At 49.0% G+C, this 22,481-nt stretch overlaps 6 protein-coding genes across 6 annotated transcripts; 3 read left to right on the top strand and 3 right to left on the bottom strand.

Annotated features, from left to right (window-relative positions):
• Positions 1 to 2,451: 2,451 nt before the first annotated feature.
• On the top strand, positions 2,452 to 3,524 carry BP5553_09880 (uncharacterized protein; the record flags this gene model as incomplete). Its single annotated transcript, XM_032018503.1, has 3 exons — positions 2,452 to 2,538; positions 2,609 to 3,144; positions 3,236 to 3,524. 3 exons carry the CDS (start codon positions 2,452 to 2,454, stop codon positions 3,522 to 3,524), a joined length of 912 nt encoding a protein of 303 aa, XP_031865340.1.
• A 604-nt stretch (positions 3,525 to 4,128) lies between these two features.
• Positions 4,129 to 5,112, top strand: BP5553_09879 (uncharacterized protein; the record flags this gene model as incomplete). The annotated part of the gene is made up of 1 exon (XM_032018502.1): positions 4,129 to 5,112. One exon carries the CDS (start codon positions 4,129 to 4,131, stop codon positions 5,110 to 5,112), a length of 984 nt encoding a protein of 327 aa, XP_031865339.1.
• A 2,699-nt stretch (positions 5,113 to 7,811) lies between these two features.
• BP5553_09878 (Elongation factor G, mitochondrial) lies at positions 7,812 to 10,475 on the bottom strand (the record flags this gene model as incomplete). Its single annotated transcript, XM_032018501.1, has 4 exons — positions 7,812 to 7,866; positions 7,919 to 9,957; positions 10,016 to 10,127; positions 10,261 to 10,475. The coding sequence occupies 4 exons, from the start codon at positions 10,473 to 10,475 to the stop codon at positions 7,812 to 7,814; spliced, it is 2,421 nt and encodes an 806-aa protein (XP_031865338.1).
• A 306-nt stretch (positions 10,476 to 10,781) lies between these two features.
• BP5553_09877 (ImpB family protein) lies at positions 10,782 to 12,713 on the top strand (the record flags this gene model as incomplete). The annotated part of the gene is made up of 2 exons (XM_032018500.1): positions 10,782 to 10,898; positions 10,947 to 12,713. 2 exons carry the CDS (start codon positions 10,782 to 10,784, stop codon positions 12,711 to 12,713), a joined length of 1,884 nt encoding a protein of 627 aa, XP_031865337.1.
• Positions 12,714 to 13,139: 426 nt separating this feature from the next.
• On the bottom strand, positions 13,140 to 13,895 carry BP5553_09876 (uncharacterized protein; the record flags this gene model as incomplete). The annotated part of the gene is made up of 3 exons (XM_032018499.1): positions 13,140 to 13,384; positions 13,461 to 13,561; positions 13,723 to 13,895. The coding sequence occupies 3 exons, from the start codon at positions 13,893 to 13,895 to the stop codon at positions 13,140 to 13,142; spliced, it is 519 nt and encodes a 172-aa protein (XP_031865336.1).
• A 1,573-nt stretch (positions 13,896 to 15,468) lies between these two features.
• On the bottom strand, positions 15,469 to 17,412 carry BP5553_09875 (uncharacterized protein; the record flags this gene model as incomplete). The annotated part of the gene is made up of 2 exons (XM_032018498.1): positions 15,469 to 17,239; positions 17,297 to 17,412. 2 exons carry the CDS (start codon positions 17,410 to 17,412, stop codon positions 15,469 to 15,471), a joined length of 1,887 nt encoding a protein of 628 aa, XP_031865335.1.
• Between the last annotated feature and the right edge of the window lie 5,069 nt (positions 17,413 to 22,481).

Here is a 22,481-nt window from a genome sequence, read left to right as displayed (position 1 = left end):
CATGCAGCCTGCAGGGCCCTCAGACTGCCGGTACGGTGACATCGCTCCTGATTTATTTAGCCTTGTGGTATGAGAGTTTGAGCTGGTGTGCCAGTGTTCTATTGCCTTTATTTGGAGACTAACGCCTAACTCGATAGAGCTTCATATTGCTTTCACGAGTACGCCTCTAACCCGAGCCTAGATAATCTACCTCGCAGACTTGATATAAAATCAGGTCTGTCCCTCGGATCGATTGAAATATTTATGCACCCACCATCCTCACACATATTAGTCTTCTTGCCAAGTTGCCAAGGAGCAATCCATGGCCATCAACATGAAATTCCCCGCCTCTTTTCTCGTCCTTGCCTCAACGGCGGGTGTCTTCAAGTTTTGTGCAACAACGTGAATGCAATGGCAATAACTACAATCGCGCTATGATAAGCACTACCGGCCTCCTTGCAGCCCTCCTCTCCATTAATGTGCCCCTCACTCAGGACGACCACCATGACTCTAGGTATGACCTATACACCCAAGAAGGGTCAATCTCTTGAAAGCCCATGACCATGTGGAACGTCTAGTCACCATGTCGTCCATAAATCCCCCTCCTATCATCCTATGAAACCGCTTACAGTAAGTAAGCCCCACGAATATGCCAGGTTAGAAGTCCTCCGCAAATGATTTCTATGACGAAACTAACGAAGCTCAGCACCTGCTCATGCTGGGGAACCGCGAGAATAATGATCACGGTTCCTATTCCGACCATAACGGTTACTGTGCCTGGGGAAGCGGCCTGCTCGGCTCCCCCAGCCTGTGGTACCACTTATAACGGCATCAACACCTGCTACAAAAGTTCAGATACAGAATATGTGTCTTGGCAGGGGGTTTGCGTAGTTACATGCTCCTCGGCCTCAGATTGCGCAAGCGGCATCTGTATAGTCGTCACTTGCTGTGGCAACTCTTGCTATAATCCTGGAAATGTCCAACTCTGCTATACACGGACCATTCCCGCGATACGGATACGGAGCGGGGGAATAGTTTTCCGGGGATTGATCCTCCTATCGACGGGATGATGTAAACGAATTTTGCATTGCTGGTGCACGATATGCGTCTATTTGCAGCATTATCAACAAGAATACGAGAATGGGAATGCATTCATAAAAGAGAATGGTAAAACAAGAATGGATACAGAAAAGCACAGCTCTATCTGATTTGAGAGTCACTGTTTCCCCAGGGGGCAACTGCTATGTTATATAGTTGATTGATTTTCCGGGCTGAGCAGTTTGAAAGCTCTGAGAAGAGTTCTCACAAGTCATAGATTAGTCCTCATCACAGCTTAGAGCTCCATTTCATTACCTGATTGTTGATTTAGTTTCCTTCAACTTCTTAAGCTATTCGCTATCAAATCTCCACGGATGATCTTTGAAGTTGAAATTCATTTTTAATTTGAGACACCACCTGACTCTTCCTTTGTATCCCACCTCCGCTTCCTCCAAAACCCCTCATTAGTCTCTCTCCATCTCTGGTCATTGACGAGACAAAACATTCAAATCCTAGGAAAGGCGGAATATCCCAAGTCTTCATATCCTGCAAAACCGCTGGAAAATGCAGTTTGCAGTTACCACAGCCAAAATATTCCTAGTGTCTTTAGTAGCTAGATACTTCTTGCTCAAGTTCTCGTTTATTTTCCATAAAATCTGCCACAGTGGGTGGGAACAATCAACCCCCTTTTGGCAAAACACGTGATCGGTTAACTGGCTGTTTTGGTTTACAAGGCGGCATCGCGTACTCCAACTTTTTGTTTCCTCAATAAACTTTCGTGCCGGTTTTCGATCTCCGCAGCAAATTTCATTCCCACTTCTCACTAATAATGGAGTGTTGCGCCAGGTCATTATTCAAGTCTACACGCCTGCCTGGGAGAGTCGAGATGCAGATTCGACCTAGAATGCTCCAACCCCTTATTCGTGGCAGGCGCCTCCCATGGTGTCTAGAGGTCAGTAGCTTTTTTCTTACGGGCCTTCCGCACTGGTTGTCATTTTGCACCATTGTTCTTTTTCTGTACAGTTTTGACAGCGCCAGGGGAATTGACAGCAGTCAATCAAATTCTTGAGAAGCATAATGGTACATAGTCAGCGAAAGATGCTGCGGGTTTGGGATGTGTGTTGATTATTGGATCCTAATGATGGCTCGATCACTGCTGTCTTTGCCTTCCAAAGTTTATACTCCGTGAGGCTTTCCATTACAGGCTTTTCCCCATCTTCCCCCTCCGGGCTCGTGGCCCGGTCGTTCTTTCTCCCTCCAAACCCTTCACGTACGAGTCTGCGGTGGATTTGGCGGAGACATATCTTCAACCGTATTCTTCCTTCTCTACATAGAATTATCAACTCTCTACCTCCCTCTCTGTGGTAGATCGACTATAGCATTAACTAACAGCGTTCCAGTGGCAAAGAGCCAACTCCCTCGGGAGTATTCAAGATGTCCGACAAGAAGAACAGCGGCGTGGGCTGCCTAGCTCAAACTTTTGAGCAATGGATATTGAAGCAAGATTCCGGTTGGAAGGAGGTGAGCACTACCCTAGGCGCATTTCTCGATTGCGTTTCTGTGATATAGTAGCACGTCTAATTATCAGCAGAAGTATAAGAGAAGAGGGACGATGACAGTCAACATTACGCCTGCTCCTGAGAGTAGGGTCGGCCCGAGCGCCATCAACACTCAGCTCCTAACTCCCGACCCCTCACCTTCATCCTCACCTTCCTCATCTCCTTCTCCAGTTCGACGATGCCGACCTATCGACGGGGCATTCTCTCCGATCTGGAAACTGGCGCAGCTTTCGACACCTCCCGTATCCCCAAACTCATCTCCGAAGCCAACTTCCTCCTCAACCTCTTCGACCGAGCCACCCGTCCCAGCTCCCGGAGGGCCACTCTTTGCCACGATGTATTTCGAGGTACGGGAGTCTCCGAAAGGAGGGCTCGGGGCGTTTGCTGTGCAGGATATAGAGGAGGACACCGTTATTATGGCGGAGGAGCCGCTCTTTAAGGCAACCTTTGTCGAAGTGTTCTACGAATTCGAAAAACTGTCAAAAGAGAAGAGGGGTGAATACCTCAGTCTATACGCGTGGTCCGGCATCGAACGCCATAAAGTTCTTGCGATTTTCTCAACTAATCGGTAAGTAAAGCAGGCCCACAATCCCGGACATCAACTCATAGGAAACTCTTTTGCAAGCTTTGAGATATTGATTGGTCTGACCGTCCCGCAGTTTCACTATTTCCAACGCCCAATGTGGAATATTCCTGAAATCTTCTCGCTTTAACCACGCTTGCCACCCCTACGCAACCTGTAGTTATCGTTGGGATGAGGAGAAGAACCAAATGGTTACACGTTCCGTTATGTCCATCAAAAAGGGACAGGAGATAACCATTGCCTATTCTCGGAATCCTTCGGCGCTGCACTTTAATTACGGATTCTGGTGCGACTGCCCAGGTTGTCCAGAGCCAAAGAAAGCCAAGGCTGCGGCCCAAAGAATCTCTGGTGAATGGATTTATTAACAGCTAACTTGGTATTGTGGGAAGTGGAATAGCAAAGCACCATATCATTATCGAAGGGCGGGTTGGGGAATTGGGAAGGGGGGTGTTATGGAGTGGGTTAGACGGAAATACAGCCTGGGGATATAACACTACTCCATAACTTGACCGTCGCTACTACCGATTGAATTGCTGGTTAGGGAACTGGCGATGATTGAGCTACGGCTGCGCTATCCATTATAGGAGTCAGGGGAGGTAATTTAGATCTCCCAATATGCCTTAAGCATAATATTGGCTGCCAAAGCTGAGTAATACCAATTTGCCCAAGTCGCTTTATACCGACGTGAATATAAACTGCTCACAGTGTAATGCGGTATCTGGCATCTGAATCACACCGCTTTTACCATTGCTACGTCCATCTCCTTCGACCTCAGAATACTCCTAGTGTTTAACAACGTCTTGGTTATCACACCACCCTCACCTTCACCTTCACCTTCTGAAATCTAAATATATCGACCACTTGTTATATCCAACAATGATAAAGGTCATGCCCTTTCATTCTATGTTGCTCTCACGGCTTGAAAATATCTTGAATGCAATGAATCAAGCCACATACATATTTAAGAATATGGATCTGTCATCGCCGACTAATCCAGATGTCCACAAGCAAATCGCTTCCATCTTCAAGGATCTGAATGTGTCGTCGCCGAATAATCCAAACATTCACAAGCCCACAACCTACAAAGCACTAATCACACGTTCAGACGCCCAACCGCACGTACGGGGGGTTCATCACACTATATCCACAGAGAAAGCAGCCCTAAACCATGACACAACCAAATCCCAAGACACAAGATACAAGATACAAAGAAACTTCAGAATGGAGCACCAACAACCTCTCCCGTTGCTCTCCAAAGCAAAAGATGATGAGAAAGACATCGATACCCTTCCCCTGGATGAGAAAGTCATCGACACGCTTCCCCTGGATAATGATGACCTCCAATCTCACCTTTCTGCGCCGCAGGAACATCTTCAAGCACCGGGAACTGAAGCTGCCCCGGCAGGTGCGCCGGATGTATCTGAGGTTCTTCAGGTCCTTCCACATCAACAGGACGAAGAGCAAGGAGTTGAAGTGATGGACATAGATGATGGAGCTCTTCCTCTTATTCCACCCGAATGGGATGAAATGGCGCAGTTCATGAGCCCCGACCTCGATGCCCCCGACCCCGACGCCGATCAATTTGAGACCCGGCCATTGGATATCGAGACCATTAGGAGAATCAGGGCCCGGGCCATCGAATCAAACCCCACGGGAGAGGCAGGGCGCAGCAGCCTTGAGCATAGGTTTTCGCAAGCAATGCAAGACATCTGGGAGGCTATGGATTGGCCGGGACTAGGCGAGGCGGAGGACGATGAAAGCGACATACCAGGGAGGGATATCATCGAACTGTGGATTGAAAAATGCACGGGCAGTGGATGTTGCGGATTCGTGGAAGCTGAAGAGTTTGTTCCAGGCGTCGAGGAGGAGCGAGCTTGGGATGCTGAGAACGGATATGGTCGGCGAGCCTGGGAGGGCGATCTTGGAGATGTTCCTTCCATTAATTTCAAATAAGATCAAACTCGATGAGGTATATAGAGGGGGCCGTCTGGGAGGTGATTGTAGTTGGATGTGTTGCGTACTTTAAAGGATAGAGATGAACTTCATGGAGAGGGAAGTGTGGCAAACAATAAGAACGTGTAAAGCACGCGAGGGACCCTTTGTGAATCAGAATAGTTACTTAGAAACTGGAGTAAGCAATCACAGGGTAAAGATCAAAAATTGACGATTACTTAAATTTCTCATACATTTCCAATCCTCTTCACCTTACAACCACGACCCTTTCTATGGCATTTTAATCCTCGCCAAGGCAAGTGTAAACAGACTAGGCTCAACTCATCTAAATAGATACCGCGACAGGTAAGCAAGCGCTTAAGCGCAGCTCAAGGTGCCCGCATCGACCTGCAGACTCGCCTTCACACGACCAAGAAGCTGGGTGCCCGAGATGGAGTCTACTTATCAATATCTCCCAGAATGACACCTGGTCCGACTCCGAATGCAGGCAGCCTACCTACAGAATATGGCCAACTACGCCAAATATCACTCACATCCGCACGGGACGGAAATCGCTTCGATCCGTACGATTCTCAATCAGACGACGACCGCATATTCGCCTTCGTTCGCACAATTAAGAACCTCAAAACATCTACCCTGGGAGCCACTTTGCCCTCGCTTTGGAATACCTTCGGAGTTGTAGATCTTGTTGGCTTCTCTTTGATAACAAGAATCGCCAAGGTAATTCAAGTGGAGCAATGAGAAAAGCAGTAACATGGCAGGCGGCGGGGAGCATGCTAGTGACTACTTGCCACCAGAAGACTTTATTAGAGTTCTATGGAATATGTTCTCGGATGAGGCCAGCAATAGACCTAGATTCGTAAATCAAGCAGAGATCTAGAAACGACAAATGGAATTGGGCATCCCACTTGGACAACAATCAAGAAAAGTGCGCTTTCCACATAGCCCTAGAGCATCTGAAAATATGTCCCGGCTGCCCAATCGATCAATCGAAAAGTTCGGCCAAAGCCAAATATGAAGGTCATGCTGGTGGGCTACTCAGATCCTCTTTTGCAACATTGACATTTATTCTAGGAAGCGCAACGCAAACCCCGACGCCAGACATACCTGTCCCAAGCTCACGGATGAGCCCAGTTTCGTTATCGGTCCTAAAACAACTACGCAATTCATCTCTGTCGAAATCCTTTTCTAGATCGCGGAAGTCCAGTTCCATAAATGCCGTAGAGACTAATGACGAGGAATCTAAGCAAGAGGGGAAGTGAGATATTGGAAGTAGATAATGAAGTAAAACCCCACTTATTCATGTATAGGACTAAAGTCTTTTTCTAATATGTTAAAACTTAGAGCAAGTCTCCGTTCTTAGAGTATCTTGACAATAGCTCCTCCGAAGACGTTCTAGTTGCACTGGCATTATGCAAGACAAGTGACAAGTTTGTTCTTCTTGAATGACGTAAATCCAAGGGCAAATTGTTCCGTATCCCATATTAGGTACTTTTTAGAAGCTAGATTTTCCAGGGGGAACGTGGGATTCATTCGATGTATGAGAATTGGAAAAGGAGATTGGACAAGGGACGGACGGGGCACTCCCTGGCATATATACTCCATACCAAGCTACCAAGTACAATAGAGGACTACTCCAGGTACGTGCCGACCCATTGCCAAGCTCTAAAATTAGCTGACAGATGCACTGCAGGGAAGTTATACGTACTCGTAAGCCGAGGCGCATCGTAGCTGACGTCATCGGTAAGTTGCCGGCCACCAGTGTGAGCAACCAAGAACGCTGGCTTTCGTCAGATCTTTTAGGAATATAAATAATAGTAAATAAAATCTTACTTCCTTCCTCAAATGCAAAAAACCCGGTTGACAAATACTTCGGAACGAGCACAGTGCTATACAAATACCAATCGAACCGCATCCGAACTCGCGAACGAGAACCTCACATCAGCATGGCTAGAGCATCCAGCAATGTATGTCCATGCCTTCTTCTTCCTCGCCCCAAATCTACATCCCCTACAACTTGGGCCCTAGAAATTAAGCTAACTAAAATCTCCTCCAGAGCGACGTCTTCCTCTACCTCGTCGCCATCTTCCTCCCCTTCCTCTCAGTATTCCTAAAGACCGGATGTGGGGCCGACCTGATCATCAATATCTGCTTGTGCGTGCTTGGATGGATCCCTGGGATTATACGTAAGATTCCCATTCCTTGGTGTGCTCGAATTAAGGGACAATAACTGATTAGTAAATATAGACGCTTGGTGGGTTATTAGTAAAGGCGACCCGGCGAAGCATCAGCATACTGTCTAGATGGTCGGGTCTCGGAGATTGGGAGACAGGACGAGTGGTGTAATATGAATACGGTGCTTTTGTTTTGGTTTTGGGATTTGGGCGCGGAGATACCAGGCATAATGTTCGCGGAGTAATCCATGTCTTTACTCAGGAAATTTGCTTTCCCAGCGTATTCCAACTATTTGGTGAGGTAGCTCAGACAATATGCTACGCAATCCTTTTTGCCAGCTCTAACGAGGAGTTGAGATACGTTTCGTTGTCATATGATACAGTATGTTGTTACCATAGCTATACGCCCATGCCGTGGCTTCCCAAATTTATGCCATATCAGCAGCGCCCTGATGGTATACGCTATCTATATAATACAAGAAAGTCTATCAACACACACCAAAAATACAAGCAAGAATATCAACTCTACTTCTTGTTTCTATCCGCCTGCGCCTTGTCATGTGCTGCAATCAACTCCTTCCTATAACTAGTATTAGTACGGTATCATGGGTAAAGAACACATAATAACTTACTGTAGCTGGCCAGGAGCTGGGTTGTAGTGGCTAAACTCCATGCCGAATTCTCCCTTGCCCTGTGTCGCAGCTCTGAGCTGGGAGCTGAAGCCAAACATAGCATTTAAACTACAATCGGCCAGGAGGGTGAAGTCTTCAGGTCCAATCTCGGTGTCATTGATGATCGCATTTCTCTTATTCAACAACCCAACAATGTTTCCTTGGAACTCGTTCGGCGCAGTGATCGTCGTTTTCATCATTGGCTCCAAAACTTGAGGCTTGGCTTCCTTGAAAGCCTTGCGGAATGCTTGCTGAGTTGCGTTTTTGAACGACATTTCCGACGAATCAGTCATATGAGTAGCTCCATCGTTGATGACCATGGTTGTGCCAAGCACGGGATGTCCAATGAGTGGTCCTTTTTCGCAGGATGCCAGGAAACCCTTCTCGCAAGCAAACAAGTACTTTTCTGAAATGGAGCCACCAGTGACTTCTTCGCGGAACTTTGATGGGAGATAGCCGTTTGGGCCAGGCTCAATAGGATCCATGTAGCCCACAACACGAGCGAAATCACCTGCTCCTCCAGTCTGTTTCTTAAGCGTATGATCGAACTTCACGCCTTGGGTGATAGTTTCCCGGTAAGCAACTTGTGGTTTGCCAGTCTCGACTTCGACTTTGTACTCTCTTCGCATGCGCTCTACATAGATGTCGAGATGGAGTTCTCCCATTCCAGAGATAATCGTCTCTTGACTTTCGGCGTCGACATGTACTCGGAATGTGGGGTCTTCACGTTGGAAACGAGCCATCGCCTTGCTGAAATTCCCGGAATCCAAACTTTTCTTAGGCTTGATCGACAAAGATATGACGGGATCCGGCACAAACATGGAGGACATGGAATAGGGGAGATTGCCATCAGTGAAAGTGTCTCCGGATGCGCAGTCAACTCCAAACACGGCACAAATTTCGCCAGCTCCGATTTCAGGGACTTCTTCCATTTCGTTGGAGTGCATTCGCACAATTCGAGGCACCTTGACCCTTTTATCTGTTCTCGCATTGAAAACATTCATTCCTTTCTTCAACGACCCTTGGTAAACTCGGATGTAGGTCAACTGTCCGTAGTTGCTCTCTTCAAGCTTAAAAGCCAGACCGATGAAAGGTAGGGAGTTGTACGAAACAAGCTTAACTGGTGCTTCCTCTCTTCGCTTGTCAAGAGCGAGATTTTCGACTTCAATGGGGTTTGGAAGATAATCACAAACAGCATCCAACATGGGTTGAACACATTTGTCTCCCAAAGCGCTTCCCATCAACACTGGGGAGAACTTGCGCGCAATAGTCGCTCTTCGGATTGCAGCCTTTATCTGCTCGGGGCTTGGCGTCTTCTCATCCAAGTAAATTTCCGCGATATCGTCATCGACATCCGCCAAAGTCTCAATCAGCATAGCCCGTCTTTCTTTCGCCAATGCTTGGACGCTCTCTGGTACCTCGTCGGAAACCCTAATAATCTCTCCTCTTGAACCTTCCGTATAAATAGCCCTCATGTTGATCAGATCCACAACACCTATGAAGCTATCCTCCGTGCCGATTGGAACCTGGATGGCGGCGGCGGGCATACGAAGTTTCTGATTGATTTGATCGACTGCTTTGAAGGGATTCGCGCCCATTCGATCCATTTTATTGACGAAACTAATACGGGGGATATTGTACCGTCGCATCTGTCTATCCACAGTGATGGTTTGACTCTGAACTCCGCTCACGGCGCAGAGAATCATGACTGCACCGTCCAGAACACGTAGAGCTCTTTCGACCTCAATCGTAAAATCAATATGTCCAGGGGTATCGATGAGATTGATATGATATTTCTCGTCCTTGCCATCCTCCTTCTTCACCCAGTCACAGAACGTGGCCGCAGATTGAATTGTGATTCCCTTTTCTCTTTCAAGGTCCATGGAATCCATCTTGGCTCCGACAGAATCTTTACCCCTAACTTCGTGTATCGCCTTGATTCGACCGGTGTAGAAAAGAACTCGCTCTGTTACCGTCGTCTTGCCACTATCAATGTGTGCCTGCATATTGCGTACATCAGTCAACCATGTCCATTGATCTCCGAATTACCAGACTTACTGCGATGCCAATGTTTCTGAGTTTTCGCAGCCTTTCCTTTTCAACGTTATCCAGTTTGCCTATGATATCATCCTGAGTTAAAGCTGAAGGATCGGCAGCTGCCTGCTTGAGTCTAATAGAACATAAATATCAGCGATTTGTGACTTCTTGGATTAGTATGAATTGTTAAGGTATATCTCTGGGGAAACCCAAAGCTTGATATGCAACGTAAATAATATTTCGAAGAGACAATGATATAAACTTACACGGCCTCTGCTGCAGCAGCCAGTGTACTCCTCGACTCTGAGAAGTGTCTCTGGGCGCCCTTCCCTCTTGCGACCATTGCTGGGGATGAACCAGCAAGCAAGACCCGACTTGGTGCATTTAAGCACATGAATCTAGGTCTTGCAGCGCAGGTTTTGAAGACTCCAAAGGATGCCTCTGCCGAGGCCGCAGCCCGAACAGCTCTATGCATCCTCATTGTCGTGGGCGCAATTGAGTTTGATAGAATCGACTATCTTGACTCGAACTCGAACTTTTTTCGCTCGCGACTTCGGGTGTTCCTGAAAATCTGTTGATCACGTGATCACGCGTTGACGACTTGCGCGGTTTCCCGCCAACTTCGGCGACAAGTCCTCGCTCAAGGAAAACAACATCGATCAATCAACTTGCCGATGAGAACCCATGGTGAGGGTCGCGTGCAGATGGAAAAGATACTATCGCCAGTGTGTGATCATAGAGATCATAGATCAGTCAGCTCTTGTTGGCTCATGCTTATCCCTTCGAGATGACATCAGAACTTCCCACCGAACCAAAAGCCGTCAATGAGCATGATACGTTGAAGTATTCCCTCTTAGGCCCGTCACTTACAAAGTCGGGCCAGGAGAGTGTAGATCAGCAGAAGGTTAGTTTGGGTCCTAGAGAGAACTCGAACGTAGCTAACTACTTTTAGGTTTCAGAAATCATATATAACGCATCGAAAGGCTCCAAATTTTTCAACAATGAGGAAGTCAGGGACAAGAATCTAACGCAAAAAATCGAACGCATCCTAGCGAGGAAGGAGGAGCTTGAGAAATTAGACTTAGCCGGCGATCTAAGGAAGGCAGATGATTATATTACCGAGCTTGAAGCCTCCAGAGATTTGTCGCAAGTCCTGATACACATCGATTGCGACGCCTTCTATGCCGCTGTGGAGGAACTGGATCGCCCCGAACTAAAGGAAGTTCCATTTGCTGTTGGGAAGGGGGTTCTCACAACCTGCAACTATCATGCTAGGAAGTTCGGGTGCAGGAGCGGCATGGCGAGCTTCGTGGCCAAGAAATTGTGTCCCCAGCTCATCCTACTTCCCTTGAACTTTGACAAATATACAGCAAAAGCGCAAGAAGTTAGGGAGGTCATAGTCGACTACGATCCACGATTTGAGAGTGCAAGCATAGACGAGGCTTATCTCAATATCACAGAATATTGTCAAAAGAATGGCACTTCTCCCGATGATGCCGTTCAGAAGCTGCGGCGCGAGGTCCATGAAAAGTCTAATATTACAGTTTCTGCGGGCATTGCAGCAAATGCTAAATTGGCCAAGATATGCTCTAATAAGAATAAGCCAAATGGACAATTCCTCCTTCCGAGTGATAGGGATGCGATTATGGCGTTCATGCATGATCTTCCAACCCGGAAGGTCAACGGCATTGGTCGAGTTTTCGAGAGAGAGCTTGATGCAATTGGTGTCAAAACATGTGGCGATATTTATACATATCGGCAATATCTTACCAAGTTGTTCGGCGAGAAAGCATTTGTATTCTTAGTGCAATGCCATCTCGGTTTGGGGAGAACAACTGTCCAGCCGGCTGAGCAGTATGAGCGGAAAAGCGTAGGGACCGAAAGTACATTTGGTGAGATGGGGAATCCCAGAGAACTTCGAGAAAAACTCCGGGCAACGGCGGAAGCACTAGAAAAAGACATGGTCCGGACGCAGTTCAAAGGCCGAACACTCTGCTTAAAGGTCAAGCTGCACACTTTTGAGGTTCTCACTAGACAAGTCATCCCTCCCAAATCGGTATACATGGCGGAAGATCTTTACAAGTATTCCGTTCCGATGCTCTCCAAGCTCGAGCAGGAATTTCCTGGGATGAAACTACGACTTATGGGTCTAAGATGTACCCATCTAGTCAGTATGAAAAGACCTGACACAATGGCCTTCTTCGGGTTCAGGAAACGACGCAACGATTCGCCAACAGATATAGGAGAGTCTTCTACCTCGCCCCACTCTAAACGTAAAGCCGATGCTCTTGACGACGAAAATACTAGCTCCCAGTGGGAGGAATGGCCCGATGAGCTCCTCTTCGAAGCCGCCGAGCGTCAAGAGCGCGAAGATGAATTGCAAGAACTAGAAAGCCTAAGTCAAGAAATCGACAAGAGAAGACATCACGGCAAGGAAATCGTACCTAATCCGAGGAGAGAAGCCTCTGTCGAGGAGGAGTGGTGGGATTGTCCTATCTGCATGAGGCGCCAAGCAGCCAGTGAGAGGGAATTCAACGAGCATATTGACCTTTGCCTTTCGAGGCAGACGATCAGGGATGTTGTGCAGGAGACTGCCAATGCGAGAGTGTCAGAACATACCTCGATTAACAATAAGAGGATCAAATCTGGTAGCGAGAAAGGAAGAGCGAGATCTGGGGTACCGGGTGACCCTAAGCAGCGGCGGCTATGTTTTGGATGAATTTATGTCGGGAATGATAACATGCAACCGTTGACTAGCCACCCACCTAGTCGATGAGGTGGCTGACTGACGAACATGTATATTGTAATATCTTACATGAGTTGGACATTGGGCGGCATCAACTGTGTGGGGGTTTTTAGCATTGGAGGCGTTTCTATTTTCTAGCGCAATGCATTCACGGAAGATTTAGATACCAAAGGAAGTTCAGATTTATTCTCAAAGCGGAGATCTCGTGCACCTCTCAGAAAGTAAGAGCACGCCATTTATCATAACCGTGGTCCAGCCATCCGTTCAACATATCCCATCATTTTGAATCCATCAAAAGCAATCTCTGTCCCATTGTCATCAAATTGTCCACCATCCCAGCCCAATCAAGTCCGAATGCGCCCAGTCCCAAAATACCATTTCGCTCGTCTGGTGCCTAACCTAGGCACCTCCTTCCCTCTTTGCGTACTCCTCCTCTATCCTCTCCTCATAAAGCCTATCGGCCTCGCCCTTGCTCCTAACAGGGCTCGTAGGGTCCTCCTGCAGAATACCCCCCTTAACCAAGTCCTCCGGACTCGGCCGATGCGAGATCTTGTCGTTCAAAGTATCGGCCAGCATGTGCTTCCCCAGCTCGCGCTGGTGGCCAATGAGGGCCGGGGCAGCGGTGGAGGATGGGAGAATGTTGCCTGTATAAGGGGAGTGTGAGAGTGGTCTCGATGGAAGAGGGATGAAATCAAGACGGGGTAAAGGGGGGGAACAAACGCTCAACCAATTTATCCCTCTCCGCTCTGTTCTCTAATCCCTTCTTCAGACTGTCACTCGCACGCTGGCGTTCCAATTCATGTGCACGGCATTGCAATGCTCTATCCACCCATAAGCACAATATATAATCAGCAAAGAGGTTTCTCTTTTAGTTAGTCGTATTCGCTCGTATCCATCCACCCCTTCTCTTTCACTCCCACAATACCCATCCAGCCCCACATGAAACACAGCAACTAAGACAAAGCGGAAAGCAGCAACTCACGGCGCAGCATTGGTATCCAGCAAAATATGCCGCTTCTTCAAATCTTGTGGGTCAGGACGGTGCTGGAGATGTTTCTCGAGCGAGTTCTGACGGACGTGGGACGCTGTGGGTCGGACGGGCGCAATGGGCGACTCGTCAATGAGAGCTGACCGGTCTTGTCCTTCGGAGGCCATTATTTGATTTGGTTGTCTTGTGTTTCTTTGGACTTGGCTTGAGCTGGTCCTTGTTTATTTGGTGCTTGGGGACTGATCGTATATTGATAATTGGTACTGCGTGAATGTAGTTTTGGTGTTTTGGAGAAGGAAGAGAGATTGAATGTTTGGACGTTGGGTGACTTTGTTTACAAATGCGGGGGAGAGCTCTGTCACTTAGTGATGTCGTCAGGTGCTTCGCCCCGGTTGCTCGCCTTGTTTACGCTGGACACCAGAAATGCGGGTTGCTGGGTCCATCCATGCATTCATTCCCTGCCTCCCCACCCCCAAACCTTTCGTGTTTGCAAAACAATTAGATTGAATGAACAATGAGACATCAATACGAAAAGGCAAAAATGTGGGGGGAATTAATTTCTTTTTTACTCCTTTTAGGCGTCCAAGGCAAAAAAGAAATAGAACGAGAATATATCCGTACGCGCACAATAAACCAATTTTAATACCTACAGTACCTGGGGTACTATTACGAGAGCACTCAGAGAGGCCCCAACATTCCACCCAGTTTTAAGATGCAGCGCAGATTAGTGTTTTATTTTGTGGTCTCCATTGCTCAGGTGAAGCCCTTGGTGTAGAAAATTGGTAGATTAGGCATAATAAATAATATATTAATACATAACAGTAGTATCGCGGTTCAAGCAGTTGAGCCTTACAATTTATTATAAAGTATTTAGCAATATTCTCACCTCCTTCTGACATATAAATACCCGCCCGTCAACGGTAGCATCCTCCGGGTGCTCTTCAGTGTAAATGCTGTTTCTATTATTTTAATAATTAGCTGCACATCTCGACGACTGCCGCTGATTACTTGGTCGAGAAAGCGTGGATCGTGATCGTAGAGCTAGTGTCTGCTCTCATCTTAGCGCGTTGTGAAATTTTGTGCCATATTAATAGTCGAACGGTGCTAGATTGTGTGGTTTTTCTTTTAAGTGACTTTGGTGTATTTTATTCAATAAAGCTTGGATTTTCTGGGATGCTCTTTACTGCGCCGAGAGAGGATCCTTTATACAACTAGTAGCGGTTAATAAGTGGCAGCCGAACAAGCTTTGCAACGTGGAAACAAGATGAAATTACCAGGATGGGCTTCGCTGGGCTTTAATAAATATGAAGTTCGAAGTACGTGTACATATATATGGATGTGTTTGGGCTAATCGTGGACTAATAAACAGTAGGTACTTAGTAGGACTTCGGGGCATGATTAGCACGGCCAAAGCAAAGGGTATTAAAATTTGAATGTTTCACAATTTCCGGAACGCTCTGGTGTGCCTTGATAGGTACCAACACCTTCATTGATATTCTTCTAAGGAAATATCAAAAGACAATCGCCTTTATTATACATCTGAATTCGCTCAAACCCAACATAAATAATATCCTTGGAATTCCTTATTCCGGCTCCTTATCCCGATGCCGCATTCCCCCAACGCCGGTCCCTATGTTTCCTCCAGATCAAGTTGACAAAAGTAGGAAAATAAATAAGATATGGCGTCACGTAAATAATATCCCAAGTTAACATCCTCTACATAAGAGCAGAGCAAGACACTCACATCGCATTTAGCGCGTGTGATACCCATGACTGATCAACAATCAAGCTTTTCTTTCTGAACTCCCCCAAAATATCCATATACTGCTTAAACGAGTCACGATACCTCGCCATATCATCACCCGTAGCCCTCCAGTACGGGTTCGCCACCATTTCATCCTTCAGTCCCGATAGAAGCCGTTCACCGACGAGCAGGGTTGTTGTGTTGAGGACAAGCTGCACCGCTGCAGGAGACATGAGTGGCCTGAGATGCTCGTCGATCTTTTCAGGCTCAAGTTTGCGTTGAAATTCATCCCATGAGGAAGCGGAGAATAGGGTCAGCCACCATACCAAGGTAGGTGGATGTCGGCACAGGTCGAGGTTGGCGGTCGAAAATGCTACCAGGATAGCTTTCGTCAAGGAGTTCTGTTCGTTATTCGGAACGTGTTCGTGGATTATGTCGAAGAGGTTTCTAGCGCATTGTACCCTCGAGTCGAATATCGAGATGTCTGAACGTTCTTCCTGAAGAAGACCATGCACATAGGTCCTGAACCCCTTCAGAGACCTCCACTTGCTGATCAAAGTATTCAAAAAGGCGCATGGCATCGGAAGACCGCACTCTTGAGCGACGACATCTTGGCTGAGCAGTTGGATTGACGATCGCTCCGATTCCCTGGCGGAATTCATAGTCCACGTCTCGGATCTCGTAGTAGGAGACTCAACAGTTTCTATGCTTTGCCTGACTCCCGGGGAATCCGAATATCTTGCGCTAGATGACGAGTCTTGAATCGAGGCTCCCACCGAATTGTTCGCTTCGAGATCTGGCACCCCATCCTCCACATCTTTATTGCAGGCGACAGTGCTCCCGGAGTCGCTTATAAGCTGAAGATACTTATGCCGGCATTCATCAGCAAGATCCACAGACCGAGGCTGGTGTCGGTTGTCAGCAAAAGGATATTGAGCCTCAATTATTTCCAACGAGTCCCTGTAGAACTCAGGCCTCAGTGTCAGATCCGCATATCGACATTCTTCCAAGATAATCAGATACTTTTGCCGGCAACTCTCTGCTTCAAGCAACTCGGACTCGTTGAGCCATCCACTCTGCATCTTCAGGGACCTGAAATTCTGTATGTAGCGCCTCAGAAACTGCTCAGCAATCACGGCCCGGGCGCAGTTCAGAAAATTATCGCCCGCGAGCGTTGCAACTCTGTTTCCACGGTAGAGGGTCTCATTGGCCTCATCCCACTCGGTGCAATGACAAGCTGCGATCCATGCAGTTAGCCATTGGGCATCGTGAGGCATCGCCGTGTCAAGGTTTGACAAGTGAGCCTCCAGGAGTAATTTTCCAACACAGAGTTGCTCCTCGTGGGGCACATGTCCTCCTATCAGTTTGAATAAAAGTGGTCTACCATCACTGGCAGGGCGTGGGATCCATTTGCAATATTCGGGCTTCTCCAGAAGAAGAGTTAGTACTTTTAAATACTCGCCACCGCGTTGCCATTTGGTGAGTAGAATCTCGAAGGCGTGAAAAGGGGCCGCAGGGTGGCCTTGTATAAAGGCATGGACGTCGGACGCATCCAGTGGACTGGACGGGATTGCTATCTCTTGACAAAAGTGTTGCACATTGCCGGCCTGGTAGGACGGAGTCGACAGCGACTCGGAATTAGTTGACGAGGAGCCAATGCGAGCAATTGGCGGGTCTTCGACAAATCCCTCGTCGGCGGACGGCCGCCGCTTCTTTTTGTATTTCTGCGAAGCCCACTCGTCAAACGTCAAGCGATATGTCAAGACACTACAAGCAACAATAAGTATGCATCTCGGCGTAGATATATCGGGCCTTTTTTCTTACGATGCGGTGAGGCCATGACGACGGTTCAGGATCCTGCGGACCTCTCTCATGGGCTTCCCTTCGTCGATGTAAAGCCGTTCCACCTCGGCTTTGTAAATATCCCAATTTCTTTGCATGATCCAGGTATTTGGCCAAAATGGAGAAGCCTCGCGGGGAAATGTGGGTGGTCGTGGTTTTAACGAGGCTAAATGTGTGAAGCTGAGACAGAGGAATCTCCGCTAGGTGCAGCGGGCCATTTCCTCAGACGCTGTCCCTTGCGTCAACCCGCCGGTGAAGAACCACGCAGCTGGGTACGGCGTTATATTTGACGGGAGTTTCCAAGGAGACGGAGACGGTGATCCAACGGGCATTCAACGAGAGTTTGGCATCGCAGGGGAAGCGGATTAGGTATATATGTGGTAGAGGCCCCTCACCTGTGGCTGGCCTAACCTTGGGAGGATACGGAAGTATGATGCTGACGATGGGCGATCGAGACGAAGACAGTTGAATCGGTGATACGGTAACTTGGGCAGGCTGCGCGGATATGATATACTGATACTAGTACGCAGCACCGTCAGCCACTTAGCAGCCCAGTCCCGTCCACCGAGCCGCCGGTGGCCCTGCTCTGCCTTTATAGACTCCCATCCCCCAAAGCGGGTATAAGACGGAAAGGGCTGTGTTATGCAATTACTGGCAGCCGCTGACCATCCTGATCTCTGATCTCGGCCGCTGCTGGGCACACGGAGGCCAGGACCCTGTTTGCCTGCCCGCGGCATGCAAGGGTTCCGACCCGGAGCCCCGGGGAGCGCGGGAGGTGGTCCCGAGCCAAGACGGCGGTAAAAGAAGCCATTCAGAGCTTCGGGATCATCAACGGATCGGGACGGCGGCAGGGCCAGGGATGCATTGCTGTATGCCTTACGTAGGACGTAGCATGCCGGATTCCGTCCACGTCGTGCTCCGGGAGAGTTGTTTCTGGCACTCCGTCCTCGTCCTCGTCCTCGGCAGGCAGTGGCAGCAGTTCGGGGAGAGGAGTGCTCGCTGCTCGCTGCTCAGTGCGTACGGGTAGTTCGTAGCGTGGCATAGCGCTCAGGGAGTGGCATCGTCGCATAGCGGGCATAGTGTCCCGCTACTCTAGCGACTCCGTAGTGCCGACGAAGTAGTGAGCAGCCACGTCGGTGGCACTACGCTGTAGCTGTACGTACTCACTCAGAGAGCACCCAGACCGGCAGCAATAATAACAATAATAATGATCCCCAAAACGACCGTCACGCTTCCCCCCGTGGCGCCAGGAGCCCTGTTGGCCTCGGTGGCGAATCTCCCCCTTTCCCCCCCCCAATCCCCTAATCCCTAGCAAGCCGCCTCCCCAGGGGCTGCACATAGGACGATCGGGTGGCTTGTTCCTGTACATGTGCCGTATTTTGCAGCGTCGAGAGAGCCGGCTGCAAAGTTGCAACGCGGCAAATTGCACGCTCCCCTCTCCACTCAGGCTGACAACGAGGCGCCGGGTGCAGATGAGCGTCGCACAAGAAGGACGCAGCACAATGAACGACTCCGTGCGTGGTGCGACGGCCACCGCTGGGCACAGTACTCGTATAGTGGCACAAGAAAACAAGAAAACAAGCACAGGAAGAACCACAAGCGCAAGAACAGGAAGAAGCATCGGCACCGGCACAAGCACAAGCACAGGCACGGACAACTCACCAGATTTCCTTTTGGCGTTGGCCAGGCACTCGCGTCGGGGGGGATCTGATCTGCGATCCGCTACGGAGTCCAGCTGTCCTAGACTGCCCAGTCTTTACAGTACGTACTGTACCCGCACTGTACCTACTGTAGCACCTCGCACACTCCCTGCTGTCCATGTAAGGTTTCTCGTCGACGATCTGATTATTTCTTGCAGGCTTGACGTGCCTCGAGCCCGGCCGCACCCATACTCCGTGCTACGTACTAATTTCTCACCCGCCGTCGGCAAGGCCTTCCCAGACCACCGGGTTTGCCCGCCGGTCGGGTCTGGCCTTGCTTCTCCACGATTGTTTCTCGGCTGCCTCAGCATGGTCCCATTGTCCCCAGTGTTTTTGACGATCTGGAATCTGGATACTTCTCTACAACCCTCATGGTCAGCACTTGGTCAGCTCCAGGTCAGCATAGCGTCGTAAGCCTGGGCTACGACTAGTTTGTTTCGAGACCTCCTTGCTGCCATGCAAAGCTTAGGGAACCCACCTGCTCCCCCTTTACTGGCCCCCGGACCACCGCTCCGGCCCGATCTAACGGGAGTTCCCATTGTCTTATACACCTTTTCGGCATCGAAACCCCCGCGTCCAAGCTAGACTAAAAAACTCCGTGGCTCGTAGGTTTATCTCGACTCAACCGGGCTCGCTGACGGGCCTTAATAGACACTACTGGAAGGGATATGACCACCATAAGGCCCATGGAAGAAGGGTTGAGACACCGGCAGATGCGATTGAGCGCCCAAAAGAGGTTCTGAGCCTGCACGTCAGGGAAATACCCGTCTCCCCCGCGGGTTATCCTATTCGCTTCTAGCGGTACCATCTCAGCGACTCCTGAATTTCGCCGGCAGTGGTTCAACACACGCCACAGCCCGTTTGTCAGTGGGGTCGTCCACTGCCCTGAGAGCAGTTGGCCCCCTCACAAGCTTCATGAAGCCGTGGGAGCCGCCACATGTCGCTGGACAATTGCCGTGTCCACCGTGTTCGCCACTAGCGTGTCAGATTCAAAGGTGGTGGCACCGGTGCGAAACGGGTTGTTTGGCTGCGATAGCGCTTTGTGACCTGGATATTCTCCCAGTCTCCGCTACGGACTACATTTGCCCACTTTTCCAGGACCAAAATATACGCATACGCGCTAAGACTGGTCACTGGAGTGGCGCCAGTTGACGGGCCGTCGGGAAGGGGGCTTGATCGCTCACGCAAACTTCCTGAGTAATCAAATAGCTTCTGTTGCTCGGGAGGCTATTTTGAGTGCTTTTGCATGCAGCGGGATGTGACTAATAATGAAATTGGTGGGCCTTTCCAGTGCTTCCGGAATTTCTGGTTGCAAATCAGATGAGTTGAAACCTGGGGGACCGAGGACTCGCGTCGTCGATAAGGAGTGCCTGTCCACAACATATCAGGTAGTCTAGTAGTACCTCACGACCAGGACATGTTTCAAGCTCATGCTGACACAATACTTACAAGTAGCACGGCCCAAACAGGAGTTCCAAAATAGGTATCAAGTGGCAGGTGCAGCGTCTGCATGACCTTGTTAGATAGTCTGGTATTCTTTCTGAGCTCACTTCATGAGATAACACCCTGAATTATGGGTAAAAGGAGTCAATATCTCATCCCATTTGCATGATGTAGAGCAAATATAGAGAGACTCATCGTCCTTGTCGTGTGTCAATGTGGGCGAGGATCCGGGATGGGGCCTGGTCCACAATTCCGGTAGCTCTAGGAACTTGCTGCTTGTTATGTGACAATGTAGCTGAGCACTCGTGTTGCGAACCGCCCCACAGAGTCGGCAGCTCTAGGAGATTGCTAGTTAGTTAGCGATTGAGATTAGCAAGCCGTGCAAGGGACTTAGGTAGTAATAAAGTCAATTGATATGATTGGAAGGTGGTCCGAAGAAGTTTGATTGTGTGGAGTTGGGTTATGTGATAGACAAGGCTCTGCAGGAGAACCCCTTTCTTGAGGTAGCGTCCAAGTTCGTGGATCCCAAATGGCGAGTATCTAAGTGGATATTCCAGATAATATTCCATGACGTTTAACTTCGACCCCAACCCATCGCTCATCGAAAGAGATTCGCTTTTAAATTAGCTTGAAGAAGCTATCGGCGAAGGTGGTCAGCAACGTTTGGTTTCCAGATATATAAACTGGATACGCGCCATAATGCAGCATATCTAAGGCCAGCCTCTTATATCATACCCGTCATCCTGGGACTTTAGAGAGTAGGCTGTGAGAGTTTATCTTGTAAGAATATTCCACAACAAGGGAGGAATTCCCTTCTAAGTATATTTTATCGTATTGGGAGGCTGAACACGTGATATGAAAGTCGGCTCCTCCCTGATCTGTCAATGAAACGAGAGCGTCGTCCAGTACCGTTTCCTTGTGCATAAGAGGAGTCACCAGAATCAATGGTTCACGCTTAGATACGTTCCAGTATCCCCTTGGGATAGGATGACTTTTGTCTAGCAAAGTACTTCCGACAAGTTGTCTAGCAACGACTTCGAGGTTCTCTGACTGGGCCCAACTTCGTCTAGCCTCGTTAGACGAGCGCCTATTCTGCCAGGCAGAGATATCTGGATTTAGGACGGGTGAGAGTGCGGATATACACCAAAGCGTAACGCTGCCATGGAATAATACCACTAGTTGCAAATTGCAAAGTCCAAGACTGAGGCAGCAAGCCTAGACGTAGATGGGAGCATCGGGAATAGAGAAGTGTGGGCGCGAGTGCATGAAACGAGTCCAAGACCGTGATAGCAAAAAAGGAGCTGCAAGGCAAGATCCAAAAAAAAAAGCGAGCGGAAGGGAACGGTGGCAGAAACAAAGCGTACATGGAAAGTGAGACCAAAAGGCGAGTGCAAGTGGCTGTTGGTAAGGATCTGGCATTGGCAGTAACACGAGCCCACGAGGCAGTGAAGTACAAGCTGCGTATGTGGAAGGTGCCTGCAGGACTCAGGGAGAGCGAGCATGCTGTCGGAAAGAAACACGGCGAGGAGGAAGTTTACCCGGAAGATCCTATGGCGATCACCACCACGGATGGAATGTCAAGTTCCGTACGGGTAGTACTTCGTCGGCAATCGTCTGTACGTAAGTCGTGTTCTGTTCAAAATAGCATAGCGCATTTGGGCTCTAATAAAGGGGCACGGTGCCGAGTTCCCCACGCGCCAGTCCCCATTCCATTGCCATTGCCATTCCCATTATTCCCCAGCGCGCCCTGCGAAGTCCCGACTAGAGGGGCCGGAGCCGGGGCCGTTCCTGAGCGCTCACTCCCATGTCCCGTGGTGGATGCCGTGGGGGGGGAGGGGGGCTTTTTGCTGAGGGTGAGGGTGAGGATAGTTGGAAACCAAAGAATCCTCGCCCCTTGACGTGGCCACCATCGTCCGAACCAACCACAGTAGGGACCAGAGGGAGGGTCAGTGCGATATGTACTGTACCCGTTGGCGGGTACGTCCTCGAGGAAGGTCCCCGAGACAACAAGTCCATCGTTAGAC

The sequence above is a fragment of the Venustampulla echinocandica genome (assembly GCF_003357145.1).
Source record: "Venustampulla echinocandica strain BP 5553 chromosome Unknown scaffold_12, whole genome shotgun sequence".
Taxonomy (NCBI): domain Eukaryota; kingdom Fungi; phylum Ascomycota; class Leotiomycetes; order Helotiales; family Pleuroascaceae; genus Venustampulla; species Venustampulla echinocandica.
Note: the sequence above shows the minus strand (reverse complement) of the source record. Positions and strands in the feature narration are given on the sequence as shown.